Source organism: Stenella coeruleoalba, assembly GCF_951394435.1.
Source record: "Stenella coeruleoalba genome assembly, chromosome: 11".
Classification (NCBI taxonomy): domain Eukaryota; kingdom Metazoa; phylum Chordata; class Mammalia; order Artiodactyla; family Delphinidae; genus Stenella; species Stenella coeruleoalba.
The window spans coordinates 47,986,037-48,000,104 of record NC_137157.1 but is presented as its reverse complement, the minus strand read 5'-3'; the positions used below and the strand labels follow the sequence as shown (position 1 = coordinate 48,000,104).

The following is a 14,068-nucleotide window of genomic DNA, read 5'->3' as shown; positions in this document are numbered from 1 at the left end:
AAGGACAAAGATTTGAACAGATTCCTCACAAAAGCAGATAGTTGAATGGCCAATAAGGCATGAAAAAATGCTCAACATCATTAGTCATCTGAGCGAAAATGCCCTTTTATATTAACGTTTTGCATGTTTTTTCTGAGTTTGTACTCTCTTTCCTTGACTTGATTTTTTTAAGTAGACCTATTAAAATTCCTCGTTTAAAAAAAAGTTGTACTTATTCTTTCAGGGAAAATACTCTGCATACCTTGAAACAGCGGCAGCTCTCTTCTTACATAGGAAGTGTCCGTCCTCTTGTCACTGAATTGGTAAGTGTTCTTTGAAATGGAAGTTGCCTTCAGAGTTAAGTGATTTTTATTCCTAAAGGCTGAGAATTTTTATTTTCTTGGATCCTTGTTTTAGTTTCCAGAAGGACTGCATATACTGTTTAACTCTAAAAATTACTAAGTTGCGTTTGAATTTGATGGCATATATTTGAACCCATCTGTGGCCTATAGATTGTAAATTGTAAAAGGAAGTATAGAAAGTGTTCTTGATTTGCCAGCATTAAAACAAATTAATTTGATTGTAAATTGTAAAAGGAAGTATAGAAAGTGTTCTTGATTTGCCAGCATTAAAACAAATTAATTTTGACTTTATAGCAAGGTTTGACTCTGCAGCTGTAAGGTGGTGACCTATGAAAGTTCTTTTATATAGAAAGCAGGGGAAAAAAATAAAGCTTTGTGAATTAGCTTGAGGTTAGAAGGGTCATTCTAGGATATGAGTTATAGGAGTAATAGTGGATTTGAAAAGAACGGGAGTCTAATTATTGTAGAAATGAAGGAACAGAACTTTGTGATAGGTGGAGGCATGTGAATTAAATGTTTATAGTGAAAAGTGAGAGAAGTAAGTAACAGTCGAAAAAATAGGTAAAATTCCATTTGGTAACAAAAGTGTGTTTTGATGAAAATTATTTGGAAACTACTGAAAGTTCTTGTAATAAATTGTAGCAAAATTACCCCTGTAGCAAGCAACTAAAAATCATTTACCCTTAACATCTGGAAAGTGGTGATTTCCTTTTGCCAGAAAGAAACTATTTGTTCCAAAATTGAATGATTATATCTGTCTGCAAAATATTTGTGAAACTAGCCAATTGACCTATTATGCCTTCCAGTTTTTGAATTGATAATCATATTACTCAGTAACATTTGGAATAAGAATTACTCCTCTTTTAAAGTTACATTAAAATAGCTTTTAATCTGAAATTCATCATGTAGATCAGGGGTCCCCAACCCCCAGGCTGTGGACTGGTACCGGTCCGCGGCCTGTTAGGAAGCGGGCCACGCAGCAGGAGGTGAGCGGAAGGTGAATGAGCGAAGTTACATCTGCCGCTCCCCGTCGCTCCCCATCTCCCCGTCGCTCCCCATCGCTCCCGTTATCGCCTGAACCATCCCCTTCCCCCCGCCACCCCCCCTGCCGTCTGTGGAAAAATTGTCTTCCACAAAACCGGTCCCTGATGCCAAAAAGGTTGGAGACCGCTGATGTAGATCATGTGTGCTCTTTGCCACAAAAATGAGGACACTATGTTATCCCCAGTGTTTTCTTTTTATTCTTGAAAGGTAGTTGGTAGGAATAACTGAGGGTGGAGGTATTTATTAGAAATCTGTTTTAAAATTTCTTTTGTTGGGTGTTGGTGTGCTTTGTATAGCATTAGTCCCATACTGGGCTCTCTTCTCGTATGTTCTCAGAAAGAACCAGCTAAGCACCTTCTAGTCACAGAGTGCATTGTGATTCCTGCAGTTTCTCCTCTGCTCACTCTCCATCTAGGCCTAATTCTGTTTAGGATTAACTGGGCCATGTAGTTGCTACAACAGGGTAGAGCTCAAGTCAGCTTGAATTATGAGTAGAATTTCTAGAGCTGCTGGGCTGGACTAGGGCTGTTTCCAGCTTGCCTGACTGAAGTATGCACCTTTGTGGACCAACAGAGTCTGTTTTGAATGGGCAACAGACAGCTATGTGGCTATCTGGGACACTTGTGACACTTTGTTCCCTTTGTTACTTAAGTAAATTCAGTGAATTTATTTCAGTATGTAATTCAGGAGACATTTATCATCTCTTGATGTTTACATTGTATGTGCATATAAAGAATTTATAGTTGATTTAATTAATTAATTAATTTTTGTAGGACCCTGATGCTCCCATAAGACAGAAGATGCCCCTTGATGATCTGGATAGAGAAGATGAAGTCAGATTACTTAAATATCTTTTCACTCTGATTCGTGCTGGAATGACAGAAGAGGTAAATGATGTATATACCCTGCTTGTCCAATATCAAAAAGTCACAGACTGTAAGTTGGAAAGGATCTTTGTGACCACTGAGTATGCCTCCTCAATGCAGTAATCTTTTTCACAGTATTTCTGGATCTAACTCCTGTTCCAACATTTCTGGTAATAAAGAACACATTGCTTCAGGAAGCAGTGCACTTCAGTTTGCACAACTCTGGTAGAAAATCCTTTGTAAGAAGTCAAACTTTGCCTTCCCATTAGTGTACTGCATACCCTAGGCATAGCCCCATTATTTCTAGTTTGGATTTTTTTTTTTAACAAATTCAATGAAGACTTTTTTTTTTTTTTTTAGTAAATTTATTTATGGCTGCGTTGGGTCTTCATTGCCGCACATGGGCTTTCTCTAGTTGTGGCGAGTAGGGGCTACTCTTCATTGCGGTGCGTGGGCTTCTCATTATAGTGGCTTCTCTTGTTGTGGAGCACGGGCTCTAGGCGTGCGGGCTCGGTAGTTGTGGTGCATGGGCTTAGTTGCTCTGCGGCATGTGGGATCTTCCTGGACCAGGGCTTAAACCCGTGTCGCCTTCATTGGCTGGCGGATTCCTAACCACTGCGCCATTAGGGAAGCCCCTATTTCTAGTTTGGATTTTTAAGAGTTAAGAATAAGTCTGACCCTAATTGCTCTTCAGGTTGATACTGTCTAGCATTTGAAGACTATGGTCCCCTCAAATTTCTTCCTTTTAACTTCACCTCTTTAATATGTAACCTCCTGGGCTTCCCTGGTGGCACAGTGGGTGGGAATCTGCCTGCCAATGCAGGGGACCTGGGTTTGATCCCTGGCCCGGGAAGATTCCCACATGCCGCGGAGCTGCAAAGCCCATGTGCCACAACTACTGAGCCTGTGCTCTGCAACGAGAAGCCACGACAATGAGAAGCCTGCGCACCACTCGCTGCAACTAGAGAAAGCCCGTGCATAGAACAAAGACCCAACACAGCCAAAAATAAAAACAAATAAATAAATAAATTTATTTTAAAAAAAAAGTAGGGGCTTCCCTGGTGGCACAGTGGTTGAGAGTCCGCCTGCCAATGCAGGGGACACGGGTTCCTGCCCTGGTCTGGGAAGATCCCACATGCCACGGAGCGGCTGGGCCCGTGAGCCATGGCTGCTGAGCCTGCGCGTCCGGAGCCTGTGCTCTGCAACAGGAGAGGCCACAACAGTGAGAGGCCCGCGTACCAAAAAAAAAAAAAAAAAAAAAAGTAACCTCCTTTGTGATAGTTAAGGTCTTGTGTGTAAGGTGTGAAGTATCTGATCAGACAGCTTACTGGATGGCTCTGTGGACTTTTTTTTTTTTTTTTTTTTTTGCGGTACACGGGCCTCTCACTGTTGTGGCCTCTCCCGTTGCGGAGTACAGGTTCCAGACGCGCAGGCTCAGCAGCCATGGCTCACGAGCCTAGCCGCTCCGAGGCATGTGGGATCTTCCCGGACCGGGGCACGAACCCGTGTCCCCTGCATCAGCAGGCAGAGTCTCAACCACTGCGCCACCAGGGAAGCCCTCTGTGGACTTTTTAGATGAGGTAGTCTGATGCATAGGAGCTTCAAGCTTCAGATATTATGCTGTACCTGTTTTGCTGTACTCTTGGTAATGTTCTTTAGATAGAAATATGTTAGCTCAAAGTGTTGTTTGTTCTTCTGTGTTACAAACCACTAGCATATATTAAGTAATTTTTATAGTAGTAAGTGTTGGATTATTAAACATCATTCTTATTTTTTAATTAAGAAAAGAAGGGGGATTCCCTGGTGGTCCAGTAGTTAGGCCTCTGAGCTTTCACTGCTGAGGGTTTGGGTTCAATCTCTGACTGGGGAACTAAGATCCTGTAAGCCACGTGGGTGGCACGGCGCCCCCCCCCCCCACAAAAAAAAAAGGAAAGAAAGAAAGAAAAGAAGTAACACGTACTCATTTGTTCAGAAAATATTTGAGTCCCAGCCACTCTGCCAGGTGATGTGCAGGATACTAGGAATCACAATGGCAAGTAAGGATGTATTTTTAAAAACAAAACAAAAATATCATCACATTATTGAAAGTCTTGAAAAATAAAAACTCTCAAGGTCCCACTACCTTTACATAATCACAGATAGTGGGGTTTTAAAATTTACTTACAAGCCTTTTTTTGTACATCTTTTTTTTTCACTTTACACGAGCCTCTCACTGTTGTGGCCTCTCCCATTGCGGAGCACAGGCTCCGGACGCGCAGGCTCAGCGGCCATGGCTCATCGGCCCAGCCGCTCTGTGGCATGTGGGATCTTCCCGGACCGGGGCATGAACCCGCGTCCCCTGCATCGGCAGGCGGACTCTCAACCACTGCGCCACCAGGGAAGCCCAAGTCAATAGTTTTGGTATATTACAGTATTGATTTTTTCATTGTGATAAAAGATATATAACAAAATTTGTCATTTTAACCATTTTCAAGTGTAAATTTCAGTGACATTAATTAAATTCACAGTGTTGCGAAACCATCACCACTATGTTTCTAAAACTTTTTCATCACCCCAAGCAGAAACTCCATAACCATTATGCAGTAATTCCCCATTTCCCCTTTCTCTCAGCATTTGGTAACCTAATCTTTCTGTCTCTATGCATTTGCCTATTCTAGCTATTTCATGTAAGTGGAATCATACAATATTTGTTCTTTTGTGTCTGGCTAATTTCACTTAGAAAAATGTTTTTAAGGTTTTGCATTCAGATTTTGTTCTGCCTTTTTTAGGTAGCATATCAAATATTTTTAAAATATTTTTCCATGTTGCTACATAGCTTTCATAATTTTTAAAAGTCATAAATCCAAAATGATGTTTTGGGTATGATACTTTTTAACTGATTCAATTTTTTTTAAAATATTTATTTATTTATTTTTATTTATTTGGCTGTGCCGGATCTTAGTCATGGCATGCGGGATCTTCGTTGTGGCGTGTGAGATCTTTTAGTCGTGGCATGTGGGCTCTTAGTTGCAGCATGCGGGATCTAGTTCCCTGACCAGGGATCAAACCCTGGCCCCCTGCATTGCGAGCGTGGAGTCTTAACCATTGGACCACTAGGGAAGTCCCTTAACTGGTTGTATTAATCAGATTCTGTAGGTTCAAATGACAGAAGCCCAACTCAAATTACTTACAGGTCGGGGATTGATTGTCTCATGGAACAGAGAAGTATAGAGGGTTATATCTGGTTATAAAAGCAGGATTCGGGGACTTAGAAGATGTCATTAGGATACTGTCTCTCCCAGGCTCTTGACACTCCTCTCTGTGGCTTCATTCTCAAGAAGCCATTTGTGTCCGTGATGGCCGCCAACAGCTCCAGCCTTACATCCTCCTGCAAGCTAGCAACCCCAGCAAAAGGAGTGTCTCTCTTTCCCAATATCTCTGGCAAGGGTCCTGGGAGTGATTCTTGTTACATCACATGCCTAATCCTTGAGTTCAGAGATGGAATCATATGACCTATTCAAACCATATGAACTAAATGGGGAGAGATGGTTCCTAAAGAGATGATGGACCAACAAACATGTTTCTATCTCACTGGTATATCAAGCTCATCTGATTGGTCACATTTAACATGAAGAAATATCATCTTTATGGGCTGAATGAGCAATAGCACCCTGTCATTATAGAGACTAACAGTGTTTTTGTAATACTTTTACATAAATCAAGGGTCATCAGCCTCTTTAGCCCATTTGTCTCTAGCAGAATTACATGCCTGTGGGCACCGTGGGCACCTAGTGGTAAGCCCAGAATCAAAGAGCAAATGGATTATTAGGGAAAGAAAGAAAGGAAGGAAGGGAGGGATGGAGGGAGGGAGGGAGGGAGGGAGGCAGGAAGGCAGGAAGGCAGGCAGGCAGGCAGGCCCACGGGCGGGCAGAGGCCACAGAAAGACATGCATATGGCTGAAGTGAAACGCCATTACTGATTGTCTACACCATCCTTTGTCACATCTATGCCATAAGTTATCTGATCCTCATAAATTGCTTGTACTTTTCTATAAGGCACAAGTACTTCTTTAGTACTGCATTGGTTATATGACCAATCACTGTTTCTTGTTTCTAAAGGCACAACGACTCTGCAAACGCTGTGGTCAGGCATGGAGAGCTGCAACACTTGAAGGCTGGAAGCTCTATCATGACCCCAATGTTAACGGAGGTATTTTAATTGATTTTATTCTGAGAGTTAGCTCTAAATGGCAATTTTGTGAAGTATAGCTTTTGTTTTTAGAAATTGTTGAACTTAGGAGATCTCATTTTAAGCTATAAACTTTATTTCTTTTACTGTTTTATAGGAACAGAATTAGAACATGTTGAAGGGAATCCATATAGATGCATTTGGAAAATAAGTTGTTGGAGAATGGCAGAAGATGTAAGATATAATAAAATATTTACTGATACTGATTTTTACTCATAATTCACTGAAGGCCTGCTGAAGATGCTATGGAATGTTGAGAGTAGTTTAAGACTAAAGTTCCTGTTTTTGAAGAACTTCCAATCAAACTGAAGAACAGGGCAGGCTTTACGAATCAGAGTTATTCAGACACACTGAGTACTAAGAATTAAGCACTGAAATAAGGCAAAAATACAAAAAAAGGTAGCAGATGAAGTCACAGAATAAGCACTGGGCTGGCTTCCAAAGAGAATTGAACCGATCTTTTAAAAATTACTAGGATTTGAGTTGTTGGGCCTGAAAAGCAGAGAAAGGAATTGTCGGTAGGATGCCTAGGTTGGGAAAAGTCAAGGGAAGGTAGGTTTACCAGGTTGGAGCAGAATCCTCACAAGAGGAAATATAGTCGGTTCTGTCATGACACCACCTACGCATTCCTAAAAATCACTACAGCATGACAAATTGTGGAGAAAATCCACAGGGCTTTTAGGGAAAATAGAATTAAGAGCACAGTACTTAAAAACCACCAGTGACACATAAAAAGTTAAAAACTTAATAAAAATAGCACAGTGTCACACTGTTAAATAAACACATAAATACTGCAACAAATATGGCAGTTTACCTTGAAAAAGAACTGGAGTTTGCTTGTGGAATGAGGTGTCAGAGGGTTACAGCTTGTGAGTTATTGAGAGGTGATAGAAGGAGGTTATCTGAAATGAAACAAAATTGTAACAGTTGATGTGGATGGATTTAGCTTATCATACGCCTGGAGAGCCCAGGGAGCTGGTAGATGTTTGAGGAGTGTCAGTTTTGTGTATTTCCAAGTGGCTTGGTTCATTTAGGTGTTTTCAGTATTCAGCTAATGTTTCTTGTGCACAAAATTGTGCATAAGGAAATGGGAAGTTTATATTATGTTCAAATCATTCCTTGATAAATCAATTGCATTGGAACAAATTCACATTTTCAAAACAAGCATTGTAGCAGAACTGACTGTAATGAGAAGATGACTGAAAAACGTAAATTAAGAGCAGGCAGTGGTGGTCCTCAAGTGCTGCTCTAAGGAATGGGAACTTTGTACCATAGATAGTGGTGAGCCATCAAAACCTTGAGGGCACATGACAGCAGTGCTTTAAGAAAATTAGCATGGCAGTGGAAAATAGGCTTAAAATTGAATGAACTAAAGACTGAGAAACTAGTTAGGAGGCTGTCAGAGTTATTCAGACACTAAGTAATAAGGGCCTGCCCTGGGTTAATATGGAGAGTACAAAAGAACAGAACAAAAATGGTCAGGACCAGAAACTGGAAACAACGCAGAGGAGGACTCAGTTGTATAGTGAGAGTCTCTGAAGTCTCTTGTTTGGATGATGAGAAAACAGGAATGTCATTAATAGAATCCAGAAGTAAAATGGGATAATTTGATGAACATAATTAATTCTACTTAGGAATTTGATGCAAACTGATGCATGACAGGCTCCGAGTGTGCCTTGTTTGGATGTTGTTCTTAGGTCACTGTCAGGTAGTATTAGGTATTTAGAAACTTCATAGGGGAAAACACCTATACAGAGTCTATCTGGAATAAAATTTGCGTATAATAAATAATCAAAGCATCCATTAGATTTGAATCTGCTTTCACTCTGTATTTGAAATTTAGATATTTGACTTTTCAGGAAGATTTCAGCATTGGCTATATCAAACTAAGGGGTCCTTCCTTCTTATTCCCCTACTAGATCTTTTACTAAAGTTTAGAAACTGTCAGGTGAGTAAATAAGTTCATTTTAGAAGACACTGCAGATTTCCAGATTATGAAAAAGTTGACATACTAAGAAAAACAGTTCAATTTTATTTATATTCATTATATTTCAGGAGCTTTTTAATAGATATGAGAGAGCAATTTATGCAGCTTTAAGTGGGAATCTCAAGCAGGTATGCGATTTATTTTAATAATTCTTTTTTTTCTATGGAATGAAATTATATATAATATATGTCATATATGTAACCATATATAATAATCGTATAAGCTTAAGCTACTAAGAATAGCAATGATAGCGATAATCATGAAATAGAATAGTAACTTGAGGTACTTAGTTTGATGTATCTCATACACCAGATGATGTTTTATTTATTTATTTATTTTAATCTTACTTTTTTTTTTTAATTAATTAATTTATTTGGCTTCACTGGGTCTTAGCTGTGGCACGAGGGATCTTCTTTGCCGCATATGGGATCTTTAGTTGCGGCATGCAAACTCTAAGTTGCAGCTTGTGGGATCTATGGAGTTCCCTGATCAGGGATCAAACCTGAGGCCCCTGCATTGGGAGCGTGGAGTCTTAGCCACTGGACCACTAGGGAAGTCCCCCAAATGATGTTCTGATACATGAAATCAAATTTCAGTTTCTAAGAATTGTAAATTTAATTCCAATACACATTTATTGATGACTTATGGTTCCCATAGCTTTATCCAGAAGTGTTCCACAAAGGCACAATGACTGAATTGTCTCACACATGTGTGTGTGCTGCTCACAACTCCTACTACCCCCTACATTTTACAGCGGTTTTGAGGAATGTTACCATAACACTGAAACACCATCTTATATCAGCATGGAAAATTGATGCTATTGTGTGCTCATCATGGAAAAAATCATAATAGTTCAGACTTCTTAGAAGATATGGTTTGAGGGACTTCCCTGGCGGTCCATTTGTTAAGACTCTGAGCTTCCATTTCAGGGGGCACGGGTTCAATCCCTGCTTGGGGAACTAATATCCCTCACCTCATGCTGTGCAGTGCAGCCAAAAAAAAAAAGGAGATGTGGTTTGAGGGGTGGAGAGAGGAGGTTATTTTGGTATGATATTTTATAATACACAATGTCTTATGTCATTATAGTGACTTTACAGTCCATATAAGTGGCTGTAACTGCTTTTCCTTTCTTTTTTGTTGGCTATGTCTGCATGTTTCTGTTTTGGAATGGGGTAAAGCTGCTTCCTGTCTGTGACACCTGGGAAGACACAGTGTGGGCCTACTTTCGGGTGATGGTGGACAGTCTGGTAGAACAGGAGATCCGGACATCAGTAATAACTCTAGATGAAACTGAAGAACTCCCTAGAGAATATTTGGAGGCAAAGTGAGTCAGTTGGTTTGTTTTTCATCATGAGGATTTGTAGTATTCTCTGAAGTTTCATTTTGTAGTCTTTGTTCATATTATTTATTAGCGTTGTTTTATCCCTTTCCTTGTTCTTTCTTTCAAAGTTGGACTTTAGAAAAGGTTTTTGAAGAACTTCAAGCTACTGATAAAAAGGTAAATATTAATATTTTAGGATAACTGGAATACGAAACTAAATGTTACATTGTGCACTGTAGCTGAAAGGCACAAAAGTATGTGAAATCTTGTTATATTCTCTTTTCGTTTCCTCACCTCTTATTCATATAAGAGATATTCTTTAAAAAGAAAAAACTTAACTGCATATTTAAATGATACATCATTTCTGTTTATTTGGTTTAGGATTTGTTTCATCTAAATATATGGTATGCATGTAAGCTAATTTATTCCTTTCTTTTTGAAAAATTAAAATATATAATGGCAAATTAGCAAGACTTTCTTTTCCTAGATCTCAAAATAATCCAGTATTTTTTAAAGTAATATTCTTTTTTGGGGGGGGGTATGCAGGCCTCTCACCACTGTGGCCTCTCCTGTTGCGGAGCACAGGCTCCGGACGCGCAGGCCCAGCGGCCATGGCTCACGGGCCCAGCCGCTCCGCGGCATGTGGGATCCTCCCGGACCGGGGCATGAAACCCGTGTCCCCTGCATCGGCAGGCGGGCTCCCAACCACTGCGCCACCAGGGAAGCCCTAAAGTAATGTTCTTAAAAATTTTTTTAGATAACCAAAGTATGTACTTGAAACAAAATAGTCTAAAGATGTATAAGTAAGGCCTTTATAAAACTTCCTCCCAACCTCTTTATGGTTATTCTCATTCACTGAGATGATAAAACATTGATATGTATCCTACATATCCTTCTCCATAATCTTACAAATATATGTAGATAATGTAGATATTCCAGTATAGGATTTTGGTTTTTGAGGTTGTTTTTCACATCATTCTACCTACATTAGTCTATGGCTTTTTTTCCCCCCATTTAATGATACTGTCTTTGAGTTAGTGGATATAGATTTAACAGCCTAACTTATTATTTTTAATAGGTATATAATGTTCTATAGAATGATGTATCCTTTTTTTTAATCATTCCCCTTTTGGTGATATTTAGGTTGCTTCTAGCACTGCAATGAACATTCTTATTTATTTATTCTTATTTTTTTATGCTTATCTACTAGTCCTGTTTCTTTACAAGTTTCCTGAAAGCAGGAATATTGGGTTAAAGGGTATATGTATATTAAGTTAATTTCCTTGTTGTAGCAATTAATTCATACTCCTACAAGTAATTTATTAATGTGGCCATTTCCCTGCATTCTCACTAGTCCCAGATATCACAGTTTTTTTTATTTTTTGCTAATCCATCAGATTAGCTGGGAAATAGAAACTCACTGTTCTTCTCATATTTCCCTGTCTATTCATAAGGCTGAGCAAATTTTCCTGTTTATTGACCATGTTTTAATTTCCTATTTAGAGCTTTCACCTATTTTTCTGTTGGATTTTATTTTTTCCTTATTATTGTATAAGAGTTCTTTGTATAGTAAAAAAAAAATGTAGTGCTTTCTCTAGCAAGTGTTTTTTTGCCAGTCTGTTGTTTTGGAGATTCCAGTGAATGAAAATAAAACAAGAAAGTCAAGGAATAGATACAAATTTAGAAACGGGGGAGCATTTACATATGATGAGAGTGTAAATCTAGAAACTCAAGATGCAGTAAGTTACTAGAATTAATAAGAGAATTTTTAAAGTATCTAAATTCAAGACAGAGTTATGAAAAAAATCATATCCTTTTTGTAATTGTTACAGCTAGTTAGAAAAGGATTTAGCTCCCTGCAAAAGTCCCATTTAAATTATTGACCAAAACTATAAGATACCCAGGAATAAAATTAACCAAGGGTTTGAGGACCTTCATAAAAAGCTATAGAATCCTATTGAAAGACACAAATAAATAGATATACCACATTCCTGGATGAGGTGATTTGATATAAATCTCAGCCATTCCAAAATTAACATTGAAACCTAATGCTTTGGGGCATTATTTCTGAACAGAAAATTTCCAAGTAGAAGAATAAGTGAGAATGGCGAGAAAAGAACAATAATTAATAGGGTATTTGCCTTCCTCAATAATAAAACAATATAAAGATACAATAAAACAGTATCGAATTGTCACAGGAATAAATAGATCATCGGGATATGAAAATCCATATTAGATCCAAATATATATGAGAACTTAATAGTTGTAGATGACAGAGATGACGTTTCCTTTCAGAGGAAGAGGGATGGTTTATTTACATACATGGTATGGACATAATTGACTTTCCATCTGGAAGAGAACAAAGCTAGATCTCTGCTTCATGCCATGTATTAAAATCAGTTCCAGAGGGAGCAAACATTTGAATGTAAAAAAGAAAAAATATTGGAAGAAAATTTAGACAAATAAAAATCAAAATATATTTGACCAAAAATATATGAATTATTTGCTTCAGAAAAAAATCCAACAGCAGGTTACTTGTAAATTTTGTCTGCTCTGTGCCTAATCACTATTTTGATTGGTTTTGTTACTTTTGGTGCCATTTGCAGAAGAGAATACCCAAAGAATGCTTTCAAGAACCACTTTATGTTGAAGGAAATCTTACAGTTTATTTTGATTTGGTCACATGTGCCCTTCTTTTCTGGTTCACCACGGACTGCCAAGGAAAACTATAGTAAAATATAAAAAATAAAAGTTTCTTAACATTCACAGAGATTAAATTGTTTTATCGCAATTCTCTGCTTTCAAAGATAACGTTGAGCCTTGAGTATATATTTCCAAGGGCAGTATCTTTCTCATGTTTTACTTTATTTTGGTCTCCTAAGACCCTTCATCTCCAGCTTTTTCTTTGTATATGTTCCTTCAAAAGTTGACATTTTTAGCTTACCAATGAGTACATACTGCAGAATGACCATAGTAGATTTATGGAAAATGTAAAAACTTTTTCAGAGAGTTCTGGAAGAGAATCAAGAACATTATCATATAGTTCAAAAATTCCTTATCCTGGGAGACATTGATGGTAAGATATATTTTATTTCACCTTGTATGAGTTCTTTGTTTTCTTTAGTAATTTTGTAAAAAGTTATCAAAACAGTGCATATGACTTACCACATTTTGTCATCTCTATAAATATCAACATATCTGAATGCAACTATTTACTTAATTTTTAGAAAATAAAGTTTGAATTTAATCCAGAGTCTGTTTTATATGATGGTTCTTAACAATGAGATAGTGAACTGGTAGTGGTATAGGAATACAGTAAATGTCCTTGGATAGTGTTTATATCTCTTCTTTTGATTTTTATCCCTATTGTTACATCTTTGCTTTGATTGCTTATAGGTCTGATGGATGAATTTAGCAAATGGCTTTCCAAAAGCAGAAACAATCTACCTGGACACCTCCTTCGCTTCATGACTCACCTCATTTTGTTTTTCCGCACTCTGGGACTACAGACCAAAGTAAATAAAAATGAGCTGTATACCCTTCTCTGCAAGATTGATGCTTTATACACCTATTGTCAGGAAAACATGCTACTTTTTGGTTGTTGTTTTCTGGAAATGGTGACCATAGTCTCATATGGTCACTCGATGATAATTCACTGCAGGTTACTTGTTAGGGTTCTAATCTGTGGCTGCAGAATGCTGGTGGTTACCTGGATTTTGGACAATTTATAACTTTAATCCTCATCAGTACCCAACTCTAAATCAACCAGCTAAGGTAACTGAGCCAGACTAAGTTCTCTGAGATCTTAAACCTTTGTTTTCTTTTTTCTTTTTCTTCTGTCCTAAATGGTAACACTTTGGTCAGAGTACATGTAGAAGGCAGAATGATGCAGTAGTTGAAAGCTTGGGTTTTGGAGTAAGAATCCTGGATTCATATTCTTACTCAGCAGCTTCTAGCTGTGTAATTCTGGGTAAATCTCCTTAGGTCTTAGTTTCTTCCTCTGTAAAATGTGAACAATAATAGTAACTACCCACAAAGAGTTAGGGTAAGGCAATACATGAACTTTGCTAAGCACTTAGTTATTGCATGTAGTTATTGCTCAGTGGTAAGTATTAAAAGTCATTAAATCATAGCGGAATTTTTATTAGATATATTGCTGGTACACATAAGCAGTTGTATTTATAATTTAATAATTATATCTTATTTCCTATTAAGGAAGAAGTTTCCATTGAGGTTTTAAAGACATACATACAGGTAAACTTTGAGAAACCACAATTATATA

The 14,068-nt window shown here is 38.0% G+C and overlaps 1 protein-coding gene across 4 annotated transcripts in view; it reads left to right on the top strand.

Annotated features, from left to right (window-relative positions):
* NUP107 (nucleoporin 107) overlaps positions 1 to 14,068 on the top strand; it is a 45,035-nt gene that overhangs the window by 20,611 nt on the left and 10,356 nt on the right. For all 4 annotated transcript variants that reach the window (XM_079936028.1, XM_079936027.1, XM_079936029.1 and 1 more), the window contains 10 exons: positions 224 to 302; positions 2,159 to 2,272; positions 6,349 to 6,439; positions 6,576 to 6,652; positions 8,534 to 8,593; positions 9,644 to 9,789; positions 9,915 to 9,963; positions 12,793 to 12,862; positions 13,183 to 13,301; positions 14,002 to 14,040. In XM_079936028.1, coding sequence (XP_079792154.1) covers positions 224 to 302; positions 2,159 to 2,272; positions 6,349 to 6,439; positions 6,576 to 6,652; positions 8,534 to 8,593; positions 9,644 to 9,789; positions 9,915 to 9,963; positions 12,793 to 12,862; positions 13,183 to 13,301; positions 14,002 to 14,040 — 844 coding nt within the window. The remainder of the gene's footprint in view (positions 1 to 223; positions 303 to 2,158; positions 2,273 to 6,348; positions 6,440 to 6,575; positions 6,653 to 8,533; positions 8,594 to 9,643; positions 9,790 to 9,914; positions 9,964 to 12,792; positions 12,863 to 13,182; positions 13,302 to 14,001; positions 14,041 to 14,068) is intronic.